The 14,968-nt window shown below is 37.0% G+C and overlaps 4 protein-coding genes and 1 long non-coding RNA gene across 7 annotated transcripts; 3 read left to right on the forward strand and 2 right to left on the reverse strand.

Moving 5' to 3' along the window:
- Window position 1: 1 nt before the first annotated feature.
- LOC108860646 (COBRA-like protein 10) lies at window positions 2–2,377 on the forward strand. Its single transcript, XM_018634508.2, has 3 exons — window positions 2–62; window positions 253–731; window positions 1,218–2,377. Exons 1-3 carry the CDS (start codon window positions 2–4, stop codon window positions 2,148–2,150), a joined length of 1,473 nt encoding a protein of 490 aa, XP_018490010.2. The 3' UTR covers window positions 2,151–2,377.
- A 1,603-nt stretch (window positions 2,378–3,980) lies between these two features.
- Window positions 3,981–6,205, reverse strand: LOC130505626 (uncharacterized). Of its 3 annotated transcripts, XR_008941753.1 has the most exons (9): window positions 5,835–6,205; window positions 5,666–5,733; window positions 5,533–5,586; window positions 5,389–5,465; window positions 5,237–5,289; window positions 5,101–5,137; window positions 4,907–4,973; window positions 4,360–4,715; window positions 3,981–4,257 (listed from the first exon to the last, which is right to left on the reverse strand). It is a non-coding gene; the product is annotated as an uncharacterized LOC130505626 (long non-coding RNA). The 3 variants fall into 3 exon arrangements; XR_008941752.1 differs by having other exon boundaries at window positions 5,237–5,286; window positions 5,389–5,586; XR_008941751.1 differs by having other exon boundaries at window positions 5,389–5,586.
- A 401-nt stretch (window positions 6,206–6,606) lies between these two features.
- Window positions 6,607–7,528, forward strand: LOC130505627 (early nodulin-like protein 9). The gene is made up of 2 exons (XM_057000225.1): window positions 6,607–6,853; window positions 6,936–7,528. The coding sequence occupies exons 1-2, from the start codon at window positions 6,667–6,669 to the stop codon at window positions 7,373–7,375; spliced, it is 627 nt and encodes a 208-aa protein (XP_056856205.1). The 5' UTR covers window positions 6,607–6,666; the 3' UTR covers window positions 7,376–7,528.
- A 97-nt stretch (window positions 7,529–7,625) lies between these two features.
- On the reverse strand, window positions 7,626–10,887 carry LOC108861531 (protein disulfide-isomerase 5-3). Its single transcript, XM_057000224.1, is given in 14 exon segments — window positions 7,626–7,745; window positions 7,842–8,081; window positions 8,160–8,381; window positions 8,463–8,609; window positions 8,713–8,779; window positions 9,003–9,059; window positions 9,142–9,216; window positions 9,328–9,368; window positions 9,517–9,574; window positions 9,661–9,845; window positions 9,993–10,050; window positions 10,265–10,359; window positions 10,437–10,607; window positions 10,640–10,887. Coding segments are annotated over 14 exon segments (1,608 nt in total). The 5' UTR covers window positions 10,754–10,887; the 3' UTR covers window positions 7,626–7,667.
- A 361-nt stretch (window positions 10,888–11,248) lies between these two features.
- On the forward strand, window positions 11,249–14,625 carry LOC130505628 (FHA domain-containing protein DDL-like). Its single transcript, XM_057000226.1, has 11 exons — window positions 11,249–11,374; window positions 11,561–12,008; window positions 12,578–12,609; window positions 12,688–12,754; window positions 12,851–12,908; window positions 13,226–13,318; window positions 13,572–13,686; window positions 13,802–13,849; window positions 13,935–13,980; window positions 14,073–14,143; window positions 14,327–14,625. Exons 2-11 carry the CDS (start codon window positions 11,583–11,585, stop codon window positions 14,364–14,366), a joined length of 996 nt encoding a protein of 331 aa, XP_056856206.1. The 5' UTR covers window positions 11,249–11,374; window positions 11,561–11,582; the 3' UTR covers window positions 14,367–14,625.
- Window positions 14,626–14,968: the final 343 nt, after the last annotated feature.

Raw genomic sequence — 14,968 nt, forward strand, 5'->3', positions numbered from 1 at the left:
CATGCCGAAAACTCTTAAGCTCGTCAACGACGGTTGGGAATGTCCTGCCGCTAAGAGAAAAGGTTAGGTCATTACCAGACTCGATTGTTTGTAGCACAAGTAATGCAATATTAGGTCGTTTCTAACGTTTCTAAAAACACAACATTTCATTTCTTCAACATGTGGTGATAGCTTAGTGATAAAGATTGATTTGAGGTGATTGTTTAGATAAAAACTGAATGTGATTTTAATGGGTTTGGATTTCTTGCGCAGGAGGTAATATGAACGTTTGTTGCAAAAGAAACCCTAAGTTCAAGGTCAAGACAGGGCCAAAGACAAAGTTTGCACCGAGAAGGCACGGTGATCTGAACATCGTCTACGATGTTCTGCAATCATTCAGCAGCAACTACTTAGCCCAAGTGACCATCGACAACGAGAATCCACTCGGGCGGTTAGACCGTTGGAACGTGACTTGGGAATGGATGCGAGGAGAGTTTATAAACACAATGAGAGGAGCTTACACTCACAAGAGAGATCCATCTGAATGTCTTTACAGCAAAGCTGGACAGTACTACAAGGACTTAGATTTCTCACAGGTCATGAATTGTCAGAAGAAGCCAGCTATTTCCGATTTGCCTCCAGAGATGAAGGACGATAAAGTGATGGGGAAGTTACCTTTCTGTTGCAAAAATGGAACTCTTTTGCCACCTCTTATGGATCCTTCGAAATCTCGATCTATGTTTCAGCTGCAGGTAAATAATTATTTTTGTTCAAAAATATGCTCATTCCGTTCCACAAAATAGGGTTTTCGTGTTTTCATAAATATTGAAAATACATTAAATTTATATCGGAAATAGATTCATTTTCTATGATTATCATTTTTAGTAAAGTTAAACAGATAATAATCTAACAAAATTCAATTTTTTTTTTAAATATACAATTTACTATCACTGAGTACTATAAACCAAGTTGTAAAGGGATTCCAACTGAAATTTCTATATAGGATTCGATTCATTTTGACCACCTAATTGTGCTATTTAGATTAGATTATTTGTGTACTCGTATATAAAGATTCCTGAGATTAGTCTTTGAAGTTAGAAAGTCTTAAGATCATCACAGTTATCACAACAAAAATTATTGAAATAAGAAACACACAAAAGCTATCTATTTCTATGAACTAATACTTTTTAAGAAAAACATTTATATTTGTGGAACTTATATTTGTTTTGTTGTGTTAGGTTTGGAAGTTGCCTCCTGATCTGAACAGAACAGCTCTATACCCACCTCAGCACTGGAAAGTAGATGGAGTTCTCAACCCACAGTACAAATGCGGGCCACCGGTTCGGGTTGACCCGTCTCAGTTCCCGGATTCTAGCGGTCTACCGGCTGTAACCTATGCAATCTCCAGCTGGCAAATTGTCTGCAACATAACCAAACCTAAAGCACAAGCCTCGAGATGTTGTGTCTCATTCTCTGCCTATTACAACAACTCTGCCATTCCTTGTAACACTTGCGCTTGTGGATGCAACGACATCGATACCAACACTTGCAATGCTGACCGTAACCCTCTCCTCCTCCCTCCAGACGCTCTACTTGTTCCGTTTGATAACCGAACCCTAAAAGCTAAAGCTTGGGCTAAACAAAACCACATGCCAATACCTAAGAAGCTCCCTTGTCCTGATAACTGTGGAGTTAGCATTAACTGGCACGTTAACACTGATTACAGAAACGGTTGGACCGCTAGGTTAACTGTTTTTAACTGGAGAGACTTTGCGTTTGAGGATTGGTTTGTGGCGGTTGAGATGGGAAAATCAGGTAAAGGGTATGAAAACGTTTACTCCTTTAACGGCACACGTGTTCCACCGAACAACAGAACCGTTCTGTTCCAAGGGTTGCCTGGTTTGAACTACCTTGTGGGTCAAGTTAACGGAACACATCCGTTAAGAGACCCTCCCGTGCCTGGAAAGCAACAATCTGTTATCTCGTTTACCAAGAAGAACATCAATGGCCTGAAAATAGCTGATGGCGACGGGTTTCCGACAAAGCTTTTCTTTAATGGAGAAGAATGTGCGCTTCCTAAACATTTCCCAAAGAAGAGCTCAGGACATAGAGGCGGTATCAATGTCTTGATGTCACTTGTTTTCGCTATGGCCGCTGCTTTTGCACTATGATGGATTAGTTACTGAAGACAAAACTAATATTACTGGTCAGTTCTGTGATGAAAGGGATCAAAAAGGAGTAGATGTGGAGAGATCTTTGTAATATGATTGATCTATATATTGAACAAAAAAAAAAGTGGACTTGTTGTATTAATACTTTTGTTTGGTCTATAAAAGTATTCATGTGTACGTTTGTTGTTCTCTCTGGTAAAAATCCCAGAAGCTCATAACAATGTCAGCTTCTTTTTGACACGGAGAAGATTTTTAGTCTTTTAATTTGAAGTCTTTTTCTAATTATTATAAGTACTAGATTTCTTAACCGCGCTACGCGCGGATAAGATATTATTAAGATATTATGTGTATTTTTTAATTCTAAAAAATAATGTATAATATTATTACATTATTTACAGAATATAAAATAAGACTACATAACATAAATATATTTAAAAAATTCTTTCTAGTTACCATTATGTTGTTTGATTGTTGTACTTGATTTACATATTTACATAGATATTTGTGATAGATGAATAATTATATTTTTATTATCATAAGTAATATATATTTATTATATAATATAAGAAAAACGAAATTACTTACTTTTTAAACAAACTTGTCTCATATTGGGGATTCAGTTATAGACATATCATATTCGAAGGAGATATTTTTACAGTTATCAATCTTCTTAACAATCAAGACACAAATCTGAATATCAAAACAATATCTCATACAATCTCTTTGTAGACTAACAGCGTTGATTAGGTATCAAAAAGGACTGGAAATGGATGTGCAGATGTGTTCTCTAAGTCAGCTTTACAAAGTACTACTCATAGTTCGATATATCATTTATGTCCATCCTTTTTTTTGTCCATCATTTCTTAAACATCCTGAAATAATTGATGCTAATTAATAATAAACATCCTGAACTCGTCTAATATCCACCGTAAGCACCGTCGGGGCACGTCAGATGAGTAAAATATTAAATATTTTATTAATATTGTCTAAAAAGCTTTCAAGTGATATTATAGTTTAATTTTTATTAGTTTTTTTTGTTATTTTTATAGTTTTCTGTATTTAAGATTTTTCCATATTAAGCTTCTATTCTTTCACAGAGTTGATATATATATATCATAAAAAATTACCATCAAATCAGTTTTACTTATTTATTATTTTGTTTTTAATGAAAATACACTTTTTAAATAATTTAATTTAAAATTAAATTATATATTAATTTGTTGTATTCTAACAATTTGATTGATTTAATTAATTTGCTTTGGTGAATAACTTAAAAGGTTTTCATATGAATAAAGCAAGCTTATGTTGTTATATTATAATTATTTGTGTATATATAATCTAGGGCAAATCTCTAAAATAGCACTTTTTAAGTTTTTATTACAAAAATAGCACTCAAAAAATAAAATGACCAAAATAGTACTTTTTTTGTTTTGAAAATTTTTATTTTTATTTTTTGTTTTTAAAAATTTGAATACATTCCTAAAACGCCACCCTTTAACTCTAAACCTTAAGTCTTAGATTAATTAACCAATTGTTATAAATACATATTTACCCTTCAATAAAACTTATTTTGGTCATTTTCTTTTTTATGATGCTATTTTTTGTGACAAAAATTTGGTTTAGTGTTATATTTGTCTTTTTCTCTATAATCTATATATAATGCTAGTGTAATAAGGAAAGAACATTATTTTTTTGTAACTTAAAAAAGATAGATTATTACAATTTGAAATTAATCAAAATTGAATAAAATGGTAGTTAAATATTTGTAAATCTAATTGTCTTTTTATCTTGTTTAGTTGGATTCTAATGACCTAAAATGTGATAATGATATACCTGAGAACCAGTAGGAATCTCATAACATGGAGAAAAAACACAAACTTCTTGTAATAAATCTCAACATGATAATTCTTGCGAAAATATACAACAACAGAGGTGACTGATCATATAAGGATGGCCACAATATCTTGATTTATTTATTAACGGTGTGAATTTTTTTTTTGCAGCTTCGTACTGTAAGAGAGATCAAGAATGGAGAGTGCTCCTTCTGTAGCAATGTTGTAACTCTCTATTTCTTGTTTGTGGGTTGCCATGAACACAATGAACATATCTGCAAAATAAATGTAAAAGAGATAACACAGCTTGGTTAAATAATGTATTCCGTTAAAATTAACTTAAATGACCAAACAAAGAAGATAAGCAAAGAGCTAACCTCATTGAGCGAGTGACAAAGAGCTTCCTCTCCCAAAGATGAATAGATAGTAACCACAGTGACGTTGCGCCTGAATCAACCCTGTAACGCAATGAACCACTCTTCTCTCGTATCCGCAAAACCTGTCGCTGTGGTTCTTGCACGAGATCTCGAAGAGATCTGGGAGAGTGGAGATGTCTTCCCAGTGAGAGCTGACGGGATCTCTGAACTGGTGGTTTCTAACGGTATGACATGGATCTCCGCCGACGACATCGATAATCACGCCTCGTTTCTTGTCTTTCTTAGCGTTACGGACCAAAAGGGTTAAGGCTAGAGGGACAATGACACCAGCAGCATAAGGAATCGTCTCCCACTTCCTGCAAGCAATAGTAAACGTGTTTATTCACATAATCAATACTGAGTGGAGCTAAAAGAGTACACATTGGTTAAAACCAGTATACAGTCTCGTCAAATTAGAATCTTTTTAATACGATTTTGATTTGAGACCGAAAAGAGATAACTGAACAAAAAGAATAAATAAATAAACACAGAGATGTGGATGCTGCACCTTAGATTAAACTATTGTTTTGTTGTTCTGCCACTGTATACACTCTCGAACTTCCTCTTCGTCTCTCCTAACCAAAAAAAAAAACAACCATTTCTTCAAATTCCCCCGAAACGGAGTTTGAATAAAAACGCTTAACTTTACCCCTCAAATCAGGGAGAAAGAACTAAGAAACAATTATTTTCTGCCGGAATTACCTTCGTGTGTGCTTCCCGAATTCTTAGCAACTGGACTCTGATGATGATAGAAAACATCGATTTGAAGTCACTTACGGAATCAACTGAAAACCAAAATCAGCATTACAGAATCTGGGAAATATGAGATTTTATATACCCTGTGGGAACTGCTGCACATACTCAAGATGCAAAAACCCTCTCTCAAACCTTCTTCATGTAAACAAAAGTAAAGATCAAAGATCAAAAAGAATTCTCATTAATCAGAAAGTGAGACAAAACAAAACACACTGAGAGCTATTTAAAATGTACCTTGAGTTGAGATAGAGAGCGAAGAATCTGAACAAACCTTTCCAAGAGTAAAGTTTCTTCCCTTTTCTAGACACAACCTGAATGAGACATATAATCAGCTCAGAGAGAGTGAAATGAGCAAACTTTTTCAGAAGAAAGTGAGACCCCCAAGGCTCTCCAATATATTGACCACATCATATATAAGCCAACGTTCAACTCCTGCAATAACCACACAATTTTCTAAGTTTTGGAATCCAAATAAGGTTTAGATATATTCACAGAGAATTATGAATCTCACCTAATTTGGCTGCGGCATCATCCATGCCAAACAAATCAACATCGTCTCGGTTATATAGTCACAGGAAACTGGATCGTACAAACACACAAAAGACAATAAAGTTACACAGAAACCCAATCTGGAGGAAAAATATCTAGAGAGAGAGAGAGGGAGAGGTATGTGTAAATACTTGGACCGAGAACGCCTAGAGATTTGTTGCTGAAGAATATGGGAGTGAGAGCATCCGAATCTTGAGACACAATCCTAGCCTCCCAAAACCTCAGAAGATGGACCTCGGCTGGGGTTGAACAGCAACTGGCTTCTTCTAAATCAGCAAGCAGGGTGATTGGGTGAAGGAATTCGCCATATTGTGGCTGGTAATTAGCAGAGATTATACTGATAGATTTCATAGATATGGCGTTCTTCATCGCTGGTAACATGCAAATTTATAGGAGACCTTCCACCGCTATCTTCGTAGTACCAATACGGCAGGGACATCAAAGACGGAGGAGACGATGAAGGAGGAGACGAAGAATCTGGATGTTGATGATTGATATCGTGACTTTCACCACTTGGGCTTATGGGCCAACTATGAGGGAACTATCAGTTTATCACAAATAAGCCCAAACGCTAACAGATCAAATTAAATAAGCCCAAACGAAAGTGACGTGGAAGAAAAACAATTTCTGATTGGTCTGAATTAAATGGGTGACGTGGACACTCTCTCCTTTCAAGTTATTTACCTTTTAGTATAGTATATTGATTAAAATACACAATTAAAGATGCAGAAGCAAGGAACAAAAAAGATATTGACAAAAGAAGCAAGTCACATGAGATTCCAAAACTGAAACACTTCTTCCAAAGCAGGTATCTATGCTTTGCTTAGAATCTGAGAAAGACAATAATAAAAAAGCTTCTCTGCAACACCTTTATATAAACCCATTAGCCTTTCATCAAATCCTACACCACATCCATATCTCTAGTACATAGCCTTTTTTATTCACCTTTTCAGTTTAAGAAAAATGGTTTGGAACCTAAAGAACATGATGCTTCATGGGTTCGGCCTCGTGTGTCTGTTCATGACTATTAACAAAGCCTACGCTAGAGAGTTTGCGGTCGGTGGTGCAAAAGGTTGGACCGTCCCTTCCGGCTCTCAAGTTTATAGTCAATGGGCAGAACAGAGCAGATTCCAAATCGGCGACTCTTTACGTAAGTTTCCACATTATACTAATAACCATAATCATATCTTTATTTCACATATGACACACCAAAAATGTACACAAAACTGCAGTGTTTGTCTACCAATCAAACCAAGACTCAGTGCTCCAAGTCACAAGAGACGCTTACGACAGCTGCAACACCGATGCACCAACCGCTAAATTCGCCGATGGCAAAACTTCCTTCGCACTAGCCCAATCTGGTCCATACTATTTCATCAGCGGAAACAAAGACCACTGCCACAAGAACGAGAAGCTAGTGGTCATCGTCATGGCTGACAGAAGTGGCAACAAAAACAACAACACCACATCATCATCACCTCCGTCTACAGCCCCGGCTCCTTCAGGCGAATACGCTCCTTCTCCGCCTATGGAGGGAGCCCTTGAGCCTCCAGCAGCTACGCCTACTCCATCTCAAGAAACTCCAAACAACTCAGCTTCTCCATCTTCTTCCTTTGTTGCTGCTGCTGCTCTTCTCGGAACTGCTCTTGCTTCAACTCTATTCCTACACTAATAAGTTTCTGTTTTGTCTTGTGTTTTTCACTTATGCAACAAGTTTCTGTTTTATCCCTCTCTCTCTTTTCACCCCCATTTGTGTTTGTTGTTTTATTCTTTCCCATTTGTTTTTCTCTCATGTAAAATGAATAAAATTTTCTAATTGTGTGCATATTAAGGATAAAAAAAAACTAAGATACTGTCAAACAAAACTGAGTGTTTCTATGTAGGAACAGCTGTTCCAAATAAACAATATAAGGTTCTTCTATGGTTCTATAGATTAATGGTAAACTCTAACCTCCAGCAGCCAATCAAAAGTTTTTCCCAAGTTCAACCTTCTTTATCAGTCTTATTGTATTGTGTAAAACCGAATCTATTATTCCTGCAACCTGAAAAATAAATCCACAGACAGAATCTGAAACCACCATGGAGTGTTCATAAGAGTATAAAAGAAGCAAGATTTGACTGAGAATATATATGCTAACCGTGAAAACACCACCAATGATGGCGCAAAGATTTGTGATGAAGTGTGAGAAGGACTTTGGATTTTCAGTTATTACAATCTGCATGGGAGAGAGTTCTAAGTGAAACTTTGCAACGGGTAAGTAGTAAGTCTGAGCTATGCTGCTGTGAGCGGTGTATTCATATTCCTCGATCAATGAATGTTCTTGACCGTATCTTCTTGTAATAACCTCTGTTTTCACTATTTGTAGGTAGTGTTCGATCTGTGTACAAAGAACAAAAGGTTCAAGACTTTCAAGAATCTAGATTCATACACCCCCAAGGTCTTTTTAGGGACTTACAGTAACATTGGCACCAAACTCGTGATGGTTTATGAATGATTTTTCATCCAGCTTTTCATGGCTATAGCCAAGATATGGCATCAACTGCTTCACATCGGTCATCAACGTAGGATCAATCAGCCTCCCAAATGAAAGATGGTTAACCACATGCGACATGTTCATCTGAGAAGAGTCGAACGAGTGAGCTCCTGAATGAGCTGAGATAACGAGGTTTCCTCGAACCTGAAAACATACAAAAAGACATATAACTCCAGGGACATTGATTCAGTCTTCAATTTTATTTTTAACAGTCAGAGAGTTTACCTTGTTTACAAGCACATAGCCTTCAACTCTACAACCTCCTGTAACTGGTGCCTTTTCAAGACGTTTTGCTGTGTCATTGGATATACTCCAATCCAAAGCTAGCTTGTGTGTCTCCGGGTGGATTGGTGCTACCAGTTCATCCACCATCTGCAAGAACGAAAATCCTTGTGTTATCAACTTTTAGAAGAGTACTGATTCAAAACTCAATAATAAAAAATATATAATGTTAACTAATTTGGATTTTTTCTACCTTAACTATACTGTCTGTGTCCCGATCTCCATAGTAAGATTCATGTTCGTGGTGTCCATGGTCCTCTCTAAAAACAACAAAACAGGGAACACTGTCATAAGGAATATTTTTTTGCACCAACATACATGTGGTTCACATACGTTTACGGAAGGTATAGTTCAAAGGAATATCAGGAAACTATTTAAGACAATTCTACAATGATTGACTCATAAGGTTAAGCAGAAGATATAAAGAACTATAACTAAGGTAGTAGCTGGAAGTTTAAAAAATCTTATCAGATGGTTTCTTACTTAAGGTCACTGCCTTTGCGGAAAATCCGAATAGATGGATAGCCTTGTATATGGTTCCTGAAAAATATATATCCAACAAGAAACAAACAAAAGTCACCAAGTTTTCATACAATTGAGAGAAAAACCAGCTTCCTAGTACCTCCTACATAGCGCAGGTTCTTCTGTGCAATCAACACTTCCTAGAAGAACACGCCCATCAGTGTCAGGATCATATCTGTAGCAGAGATATATTAACATGACCATGTTTCAGAAATTAATATATCTGCCACCGTTACTTAAGAACTTCAAAACTTAATAAAAAAACGCAGAAGAGTCTAATGCAAACCTCTGTTTTATGATGGTACCTGCTTTCTCCCAAGACGGTTTCTGAAACGAATAGTAGAAAAACATAACCAAACATGAACGACAACTTCTTCACTGTTAGACATGTACTGAGTTACATAATAACCGTAAAAGCTACAAAAGAGGTTTTTTTTTAAAAGAAGCATAAGAAACTACTAGCTAAGAGAATCACCAGACGATTACTCCAGTAACACCATGGTGCATTAAAGTTAACAATCAATAACGGAAAGCTGCATAAAAAAAGTCATTTTACGTCAATCCATATTCATACCCTTCCTATACATGCACAAAGAAAAAAAAGAAGCTGCCTACTCACTGTTGTGACAATAAGTCAAAACCACCATTGGTTAATGGTGTGGCACCATCAGGAAACTCTTGCTTAATTTCTTCTCCATGGTTGATGTGATGTGATGCAATGCCAGAGTGAAACTCTCCACCTGTGGCCTTTAAATGCGGATCGATTGGAAATTTCCGAACAGTTTTTGTTATATTCAACCTGTTCTGAAAATTCAAACCATCTAGGCCTCAGTTAACCATATTATTAACAAAATATGCAGGCTAAGTGACAAAAAAAAAACAAAATATGCAGGCTAATATATATATAAGAAGTTCTGCACAACTGAAACATGTACCCCGACAGAGACTTACTGTTCCTAACACGTCATTCACATCAAGGGATGCAAATTCACATGAAAGGGCAGGAAAACTACAAAATAGGAAAAAGATACAAAAACAAGGGTTAGCATACAGATGAAAATTTCAAAACTGTAGCAATTATACGGCAAGAAAGACCATAACCTTATGAACCTAGTGGCTGTTATACATGTTCCGTAGACATCTAAGAGCAGATTTCAATATCAACAGAGAGAGAGAAAAAAAAAGAAAGAAACAATGATACTGATTTAATCAGTTATGTAAACCTGATGTTGAAATCAATGCGTAAGAAGTCCCCATCAGAGCTGTTGTCAACAACGACAGCAGTTGTAGTGGTGACTTCCAAATAACTACTCAGCTCCTACAAGACAAAGATCATGTCTTGTCTTAATCAAAGCAGAGAGAAAAAAGGTTTATAATATAAAAGAAGGATTTTACCATTCCAAAGAGAAGCATCATAATGAGAGCAGCTACGATGGATAAGCCAGCACCTGAGAGAGATGCCTCTGACAAATCTCTCGGTATTTTCCTTGAACAACAAGGCACCTCGAAAGTCAGATCATTGAAAGAATTATCAAGGACAATGAAAACCAACGCAGAAAATGGATACTTGATGACAATCCGAACGGGTAACTAATCACATTTCAATCCAACAATGTGAATGTACATGCATGCGCACATGCATCAGAGGCAAATAAGAAATGAGGATCGAACCTGTAGAAATCAACGGATTTGATTTTGGTGGGTGAAATCATAGCTGCTGCGGAGAAGAGAGAGATCTAGTGATGGGATCAGTGATTCACCGTGGCGTGAAGTTCAAGGAAACCTTTGCGTTTCAAATCTTTTGACCTTTTTCATTAGAACGTTTTTGTTTTTCGGTCAACCTAGGGGTCGAAAAACAAACCGACCCGAAAAGCCAAACCGATCCAGAAAACTGAATCTGATATAAATATTTGAACTATTTTTAACAATTTTTTTTTTTTGATGTTTAGTCATTTTAGATAATATATAGTTGTACATGTAAAAGTTTAAGATTTGCTAACAATTTTAGTTTTTTTATAAACGTACTAAATAGTTTACAAATTATAAAACAATTTTTTGTATTTATTAATTTATAATTATGAAAATAATATTTATTAAAGTAATTTTTTGAAAGAATTGCCCTTAGATAAATCCCCAAGTAATTGATTGAGCGATGGGTCCGGTCCACTCCTCTTGAACATTGGTTGGTTTAGATATTGTAATTTTGATATTGGACCCCTAGAGTTTCTTTAAATTTGCAAAACACCCCTTTAGTTTTGATTTTTGTCTTGTGTTTCTATTAACTCGGATCTTATTCACTCTCTCCGCCCAAGTATCGCAGTTCCGGCCACCAGGTAAAATCAAACTCCACCTTCTTCGTTTCTCAAGTGTTACATTCTCCAAGCTCTAAATTAACGCCGGTGTTCGAAATCAATGGCTTACGTTTTAGATTTAGGGTTTTACTCATTGATGTGCGTTTGGGAATTTTACGAATTAGGGTTTTGCGATTCTGACGTTTTCTCAATCTGTGCTCATTCCAGAGAAACAAAGGGCTATCCAAGTATGGCTTCAGAGTCTCCGGTGAGGCACAGGCAGTCTCCTCGACGGAGAAGTCCATCTAGAAGAGATGAATCTTCAAGGTCTCCTTCACCACGGACGAAGAGACTGAGAAGAGCTCAAGGTGAAAGGGAGGTTGGGAGAGGTAGAGAGAGGGAAGACAGCAGAGGAAGGGAGAAGAGGGGGGAAAGGGAGAGAAGAAGAGAAGGAGACAAGGAGGAGAAGACGAGGAGGAACGTGACGGATTTGGAAGTTGGGGATAAGAGACGACGCGGCGGCTCAGGGAGAGAGGAGACTGAAGAAAGGAGAATAGCGGAGGATGAGAGACAAACTAATAGAGGAAGACGTGAGAGGTCTGCTTCACCGTCAGATAGGAATAGTCGCAAGATTAGGCGTTCACCAGACAGACCTTCTGCATCAAGGCATGATGAGGTAGGTACCTCTTGATGTCAACTGCTTCTTTCGTTAGCTTAAATATTTGATCCACTCTAGTTTCCGTTCCTCTGCTTGAAAAAAGATTATGTGATTGAACATTGCTTAGCTTTAGTGTATGCTAGTAGGCATTTCACTGCTGGTACTCTCATTGTATCACATAGTATATAGTTTCTATCGCTTGAATTTGTAACGAAAACCTGCTGTGTCAGCCATTTTTCTGCTTGCAAATATAATGTGCTAGTAAAGGTCGTCTTTTTTTTTTTTTGCTAGTACTCTCATGTTTCACATAATATATAATTTGGATCCTGTGATTTAGCCTTTCTGTCACCTGCGGTCAGCCAATTTTCTACTGAATGTGAGTTAAGATAGTTTCTTATGTGCCGTTCAGCATATAGACTGGTTGATTTTGAAGTTTGAATTATTCTCCTGGTATATTTTCTTGCATAGTTTTATCGTTTATAACATTTGTGACATGCCTATCCATGACCAAAACCCTTCATTATTTTTTGTGAGTCACAAGTCTTGGTCACTTCTTCAGTCACTCTGATCTCCTTTTATCTTTTCAGGGATCTAATGCAAGAGGGAGGGGCGAGGAACCGTAAGTTTCCTTCTTAAATGGTCAACCTTTACAATTTTCAGTATTTTGTTTAACCATGTTAGGAGTTTTCATTAACAGCAATAATGAAGATGATTCAATTGCTAGAATGAAAGCAGCTGAAGAAGCTTTGGCAAAGAAGAAAAAGGTGTCGTCATATGAAGCATCAATTAATTTGAAATTTCTGATTGAGATTTATGCTCTCTGGATTATCCGTGTATTGACGCTTTGTTATATCTTTCAGGAAGAACCATCGTTTGAGCTATCAGGGAAACTTGCGGAAGAAACCAACAAATACAGAGGTGATGTATCAGTCTGGGTATTTCAATTGTTAGCTTTGCTTTGGGATGTCAACTTCTGCTACAGTGATCTTGATGTCTGTGTGAAACATGTCCCTTTGTTGTTAGGGTGGTTTTTCTTCAATTTTCATATGCATTTTGGTATATTGGTAGCTCAATAACTAATGGCTAATGAGACTAAACGCCTCAATATATGGCATCTGGTATCAGCAAATGTTCTAGTGGCTGAAAATCCTGCTTGAATGAATGGAGATAAAAGTATATCTATCACCTTAAAATTATCATAGGCATGCGTCCCTGATTTCTTGAACCATTTGCAGGTATTCCACTCCTCTTCAATGAGCCACCAGAGGCTAGAAAACCCAACAAAAGATGGAGACTTTATGTTTTCAAGGATAGTGAACCACTGGATGGTGAGCCTTTCGACCTTCTAGTTTTCCATTTCTAGAGTTATGTGTGAACATTGTTTAATCATCTGATACATTTGCGATTTGTTTCTTCGTCTATTTTCGTTTGAATCCTTGAACATTGTTTTGTAGTTTAGTGTATACACAGATTTATCTTTTTTATTTTCTCCTCTTTTCTATGCTCCCCAACTTTTAATGGCCTGAATCAGTTATCTTGATGCGTGATTTTTTTGCATGTGAAAATGTGTTGGATTAACAGAGCCACTCCAGCTCCATCGCCAAAGCTGCTACCTCTTTGGACGTGAGAGAAGAGTCGCTGACATTCCTACTGATCACCCTTCTTGCAGCAAGCAGCATGCTGTTATCCAGTACCGGTAGGTTTCTGATTTGTAATGCTACCCTTGAATAGTATTTTTTTATGAACATGGATCTAATGAGAAAAAGGGTTCTAGGTCAATATTAATGTCACCGTGAATGTTCCTGTCACAGGGAAGTGACAGTGGAGAAACCAGATGGCATGGTGGAGAAGCAAGTGAAGTAAAAATCTGTATTCTTTGTTTTGCTTGAAACTTTCCAGCTTTTTTGAGGTAAAAATTTAATTTCCATTATTGTCACCGTGCAGGCCTTACCTTATGGATCTTGGCAGCACCAACAAGACTTACATCAACGTGAGTGCTGAAATCACATTCCTTCTTGATTGTTCCCTTCTCATGGTCTAAGATCAAATGTTTGTAGTGACTTTTTTTTTTGCTTTTTTCAGAAAGACCCTATTGAATCAGAACGCTACTATGAGCTGCGCGAGAAAGATACCATCAAGTTTGGTAACAGCAGGTATGCTACTGAAGAACATTGCAATTTTTCGGTTTATTAATTATGAATAATGATCGGGTCTGTTCTCTGCTTAATCAATCTTTGCTTGTTTGTGTATATTGTTTAGGTTAACTCAGTGCTGGTATCTGATTTCTCGTTTTTTTTCTGACAATGTCTTGACATATTTTGTTCTATTGGTTTCAGCCGAGAGTACGTACTGTTGCACGAGGGTTCTGCGGAGTGAATTAAATCAGAGTCAAGCAGCAAGGAGATCGCTTTTCTCAGGGGGTTTAAAGAGAGGATAGTTGAGCAGCTTCGTTTCTACTTTCCTCAGATAGCGTATCTACTGTGTTGGTTACACAGTCTCGACATTTTGTTAATACTTACCATTTTAGCATTTGCTTACCGACCCCCAATGTTAAATTTGAAAGAGATTTTAATTTCTAGCTTTTCTGTTTTGTAAGGTGACCCTTTGCTAAGAGAAAAAGGCTGGCTTTTGGTAATGCGATCGATCTTTACTTGAAAGTTACAGCCCTTTGGGCATTGGACCAAACTTAAAAGCAAACACATCGAGACAGAACTGAGATCTTTCAACTTGGTACCGAAAAAACATGACTTATCTCTGTAAGAAGCTATGGAAGATCTGTCAATCCTTTTGAGTGAGTGATCCAAGTATCAAAATCATGGATCTCCTTGCTGCTGGTTCGGTCAAGAGCGGTTCTTCCGTCAGCGTCCTTAACCGTGTAGTCAGCTCCAGCTCCGAGAAGCTCCTTGATCTTAGGCTTATCCCTTCTGAAGCTGCTAATGTGACATCTACAGGATGAATGTTTTGGTCGGGAAGAGTCT

The sequence above is a fragment of the Raphanus sativus genome, unplaced genomic scaffold, assembly GCF_000801105.2.
Source record: "Raphanus sativus cultivar WK10039 unplaced genomic scaffold, ASM80110v3 Scaffold2442, whole genome shotgun sequence".
Classification (NCBI taxonomy): Eukaryota; Viridiplantae; Streptophyta; class Magnoliopsida; order Brassicales; family Brassicaceae; genus Raphanus; species Raphanus sativus.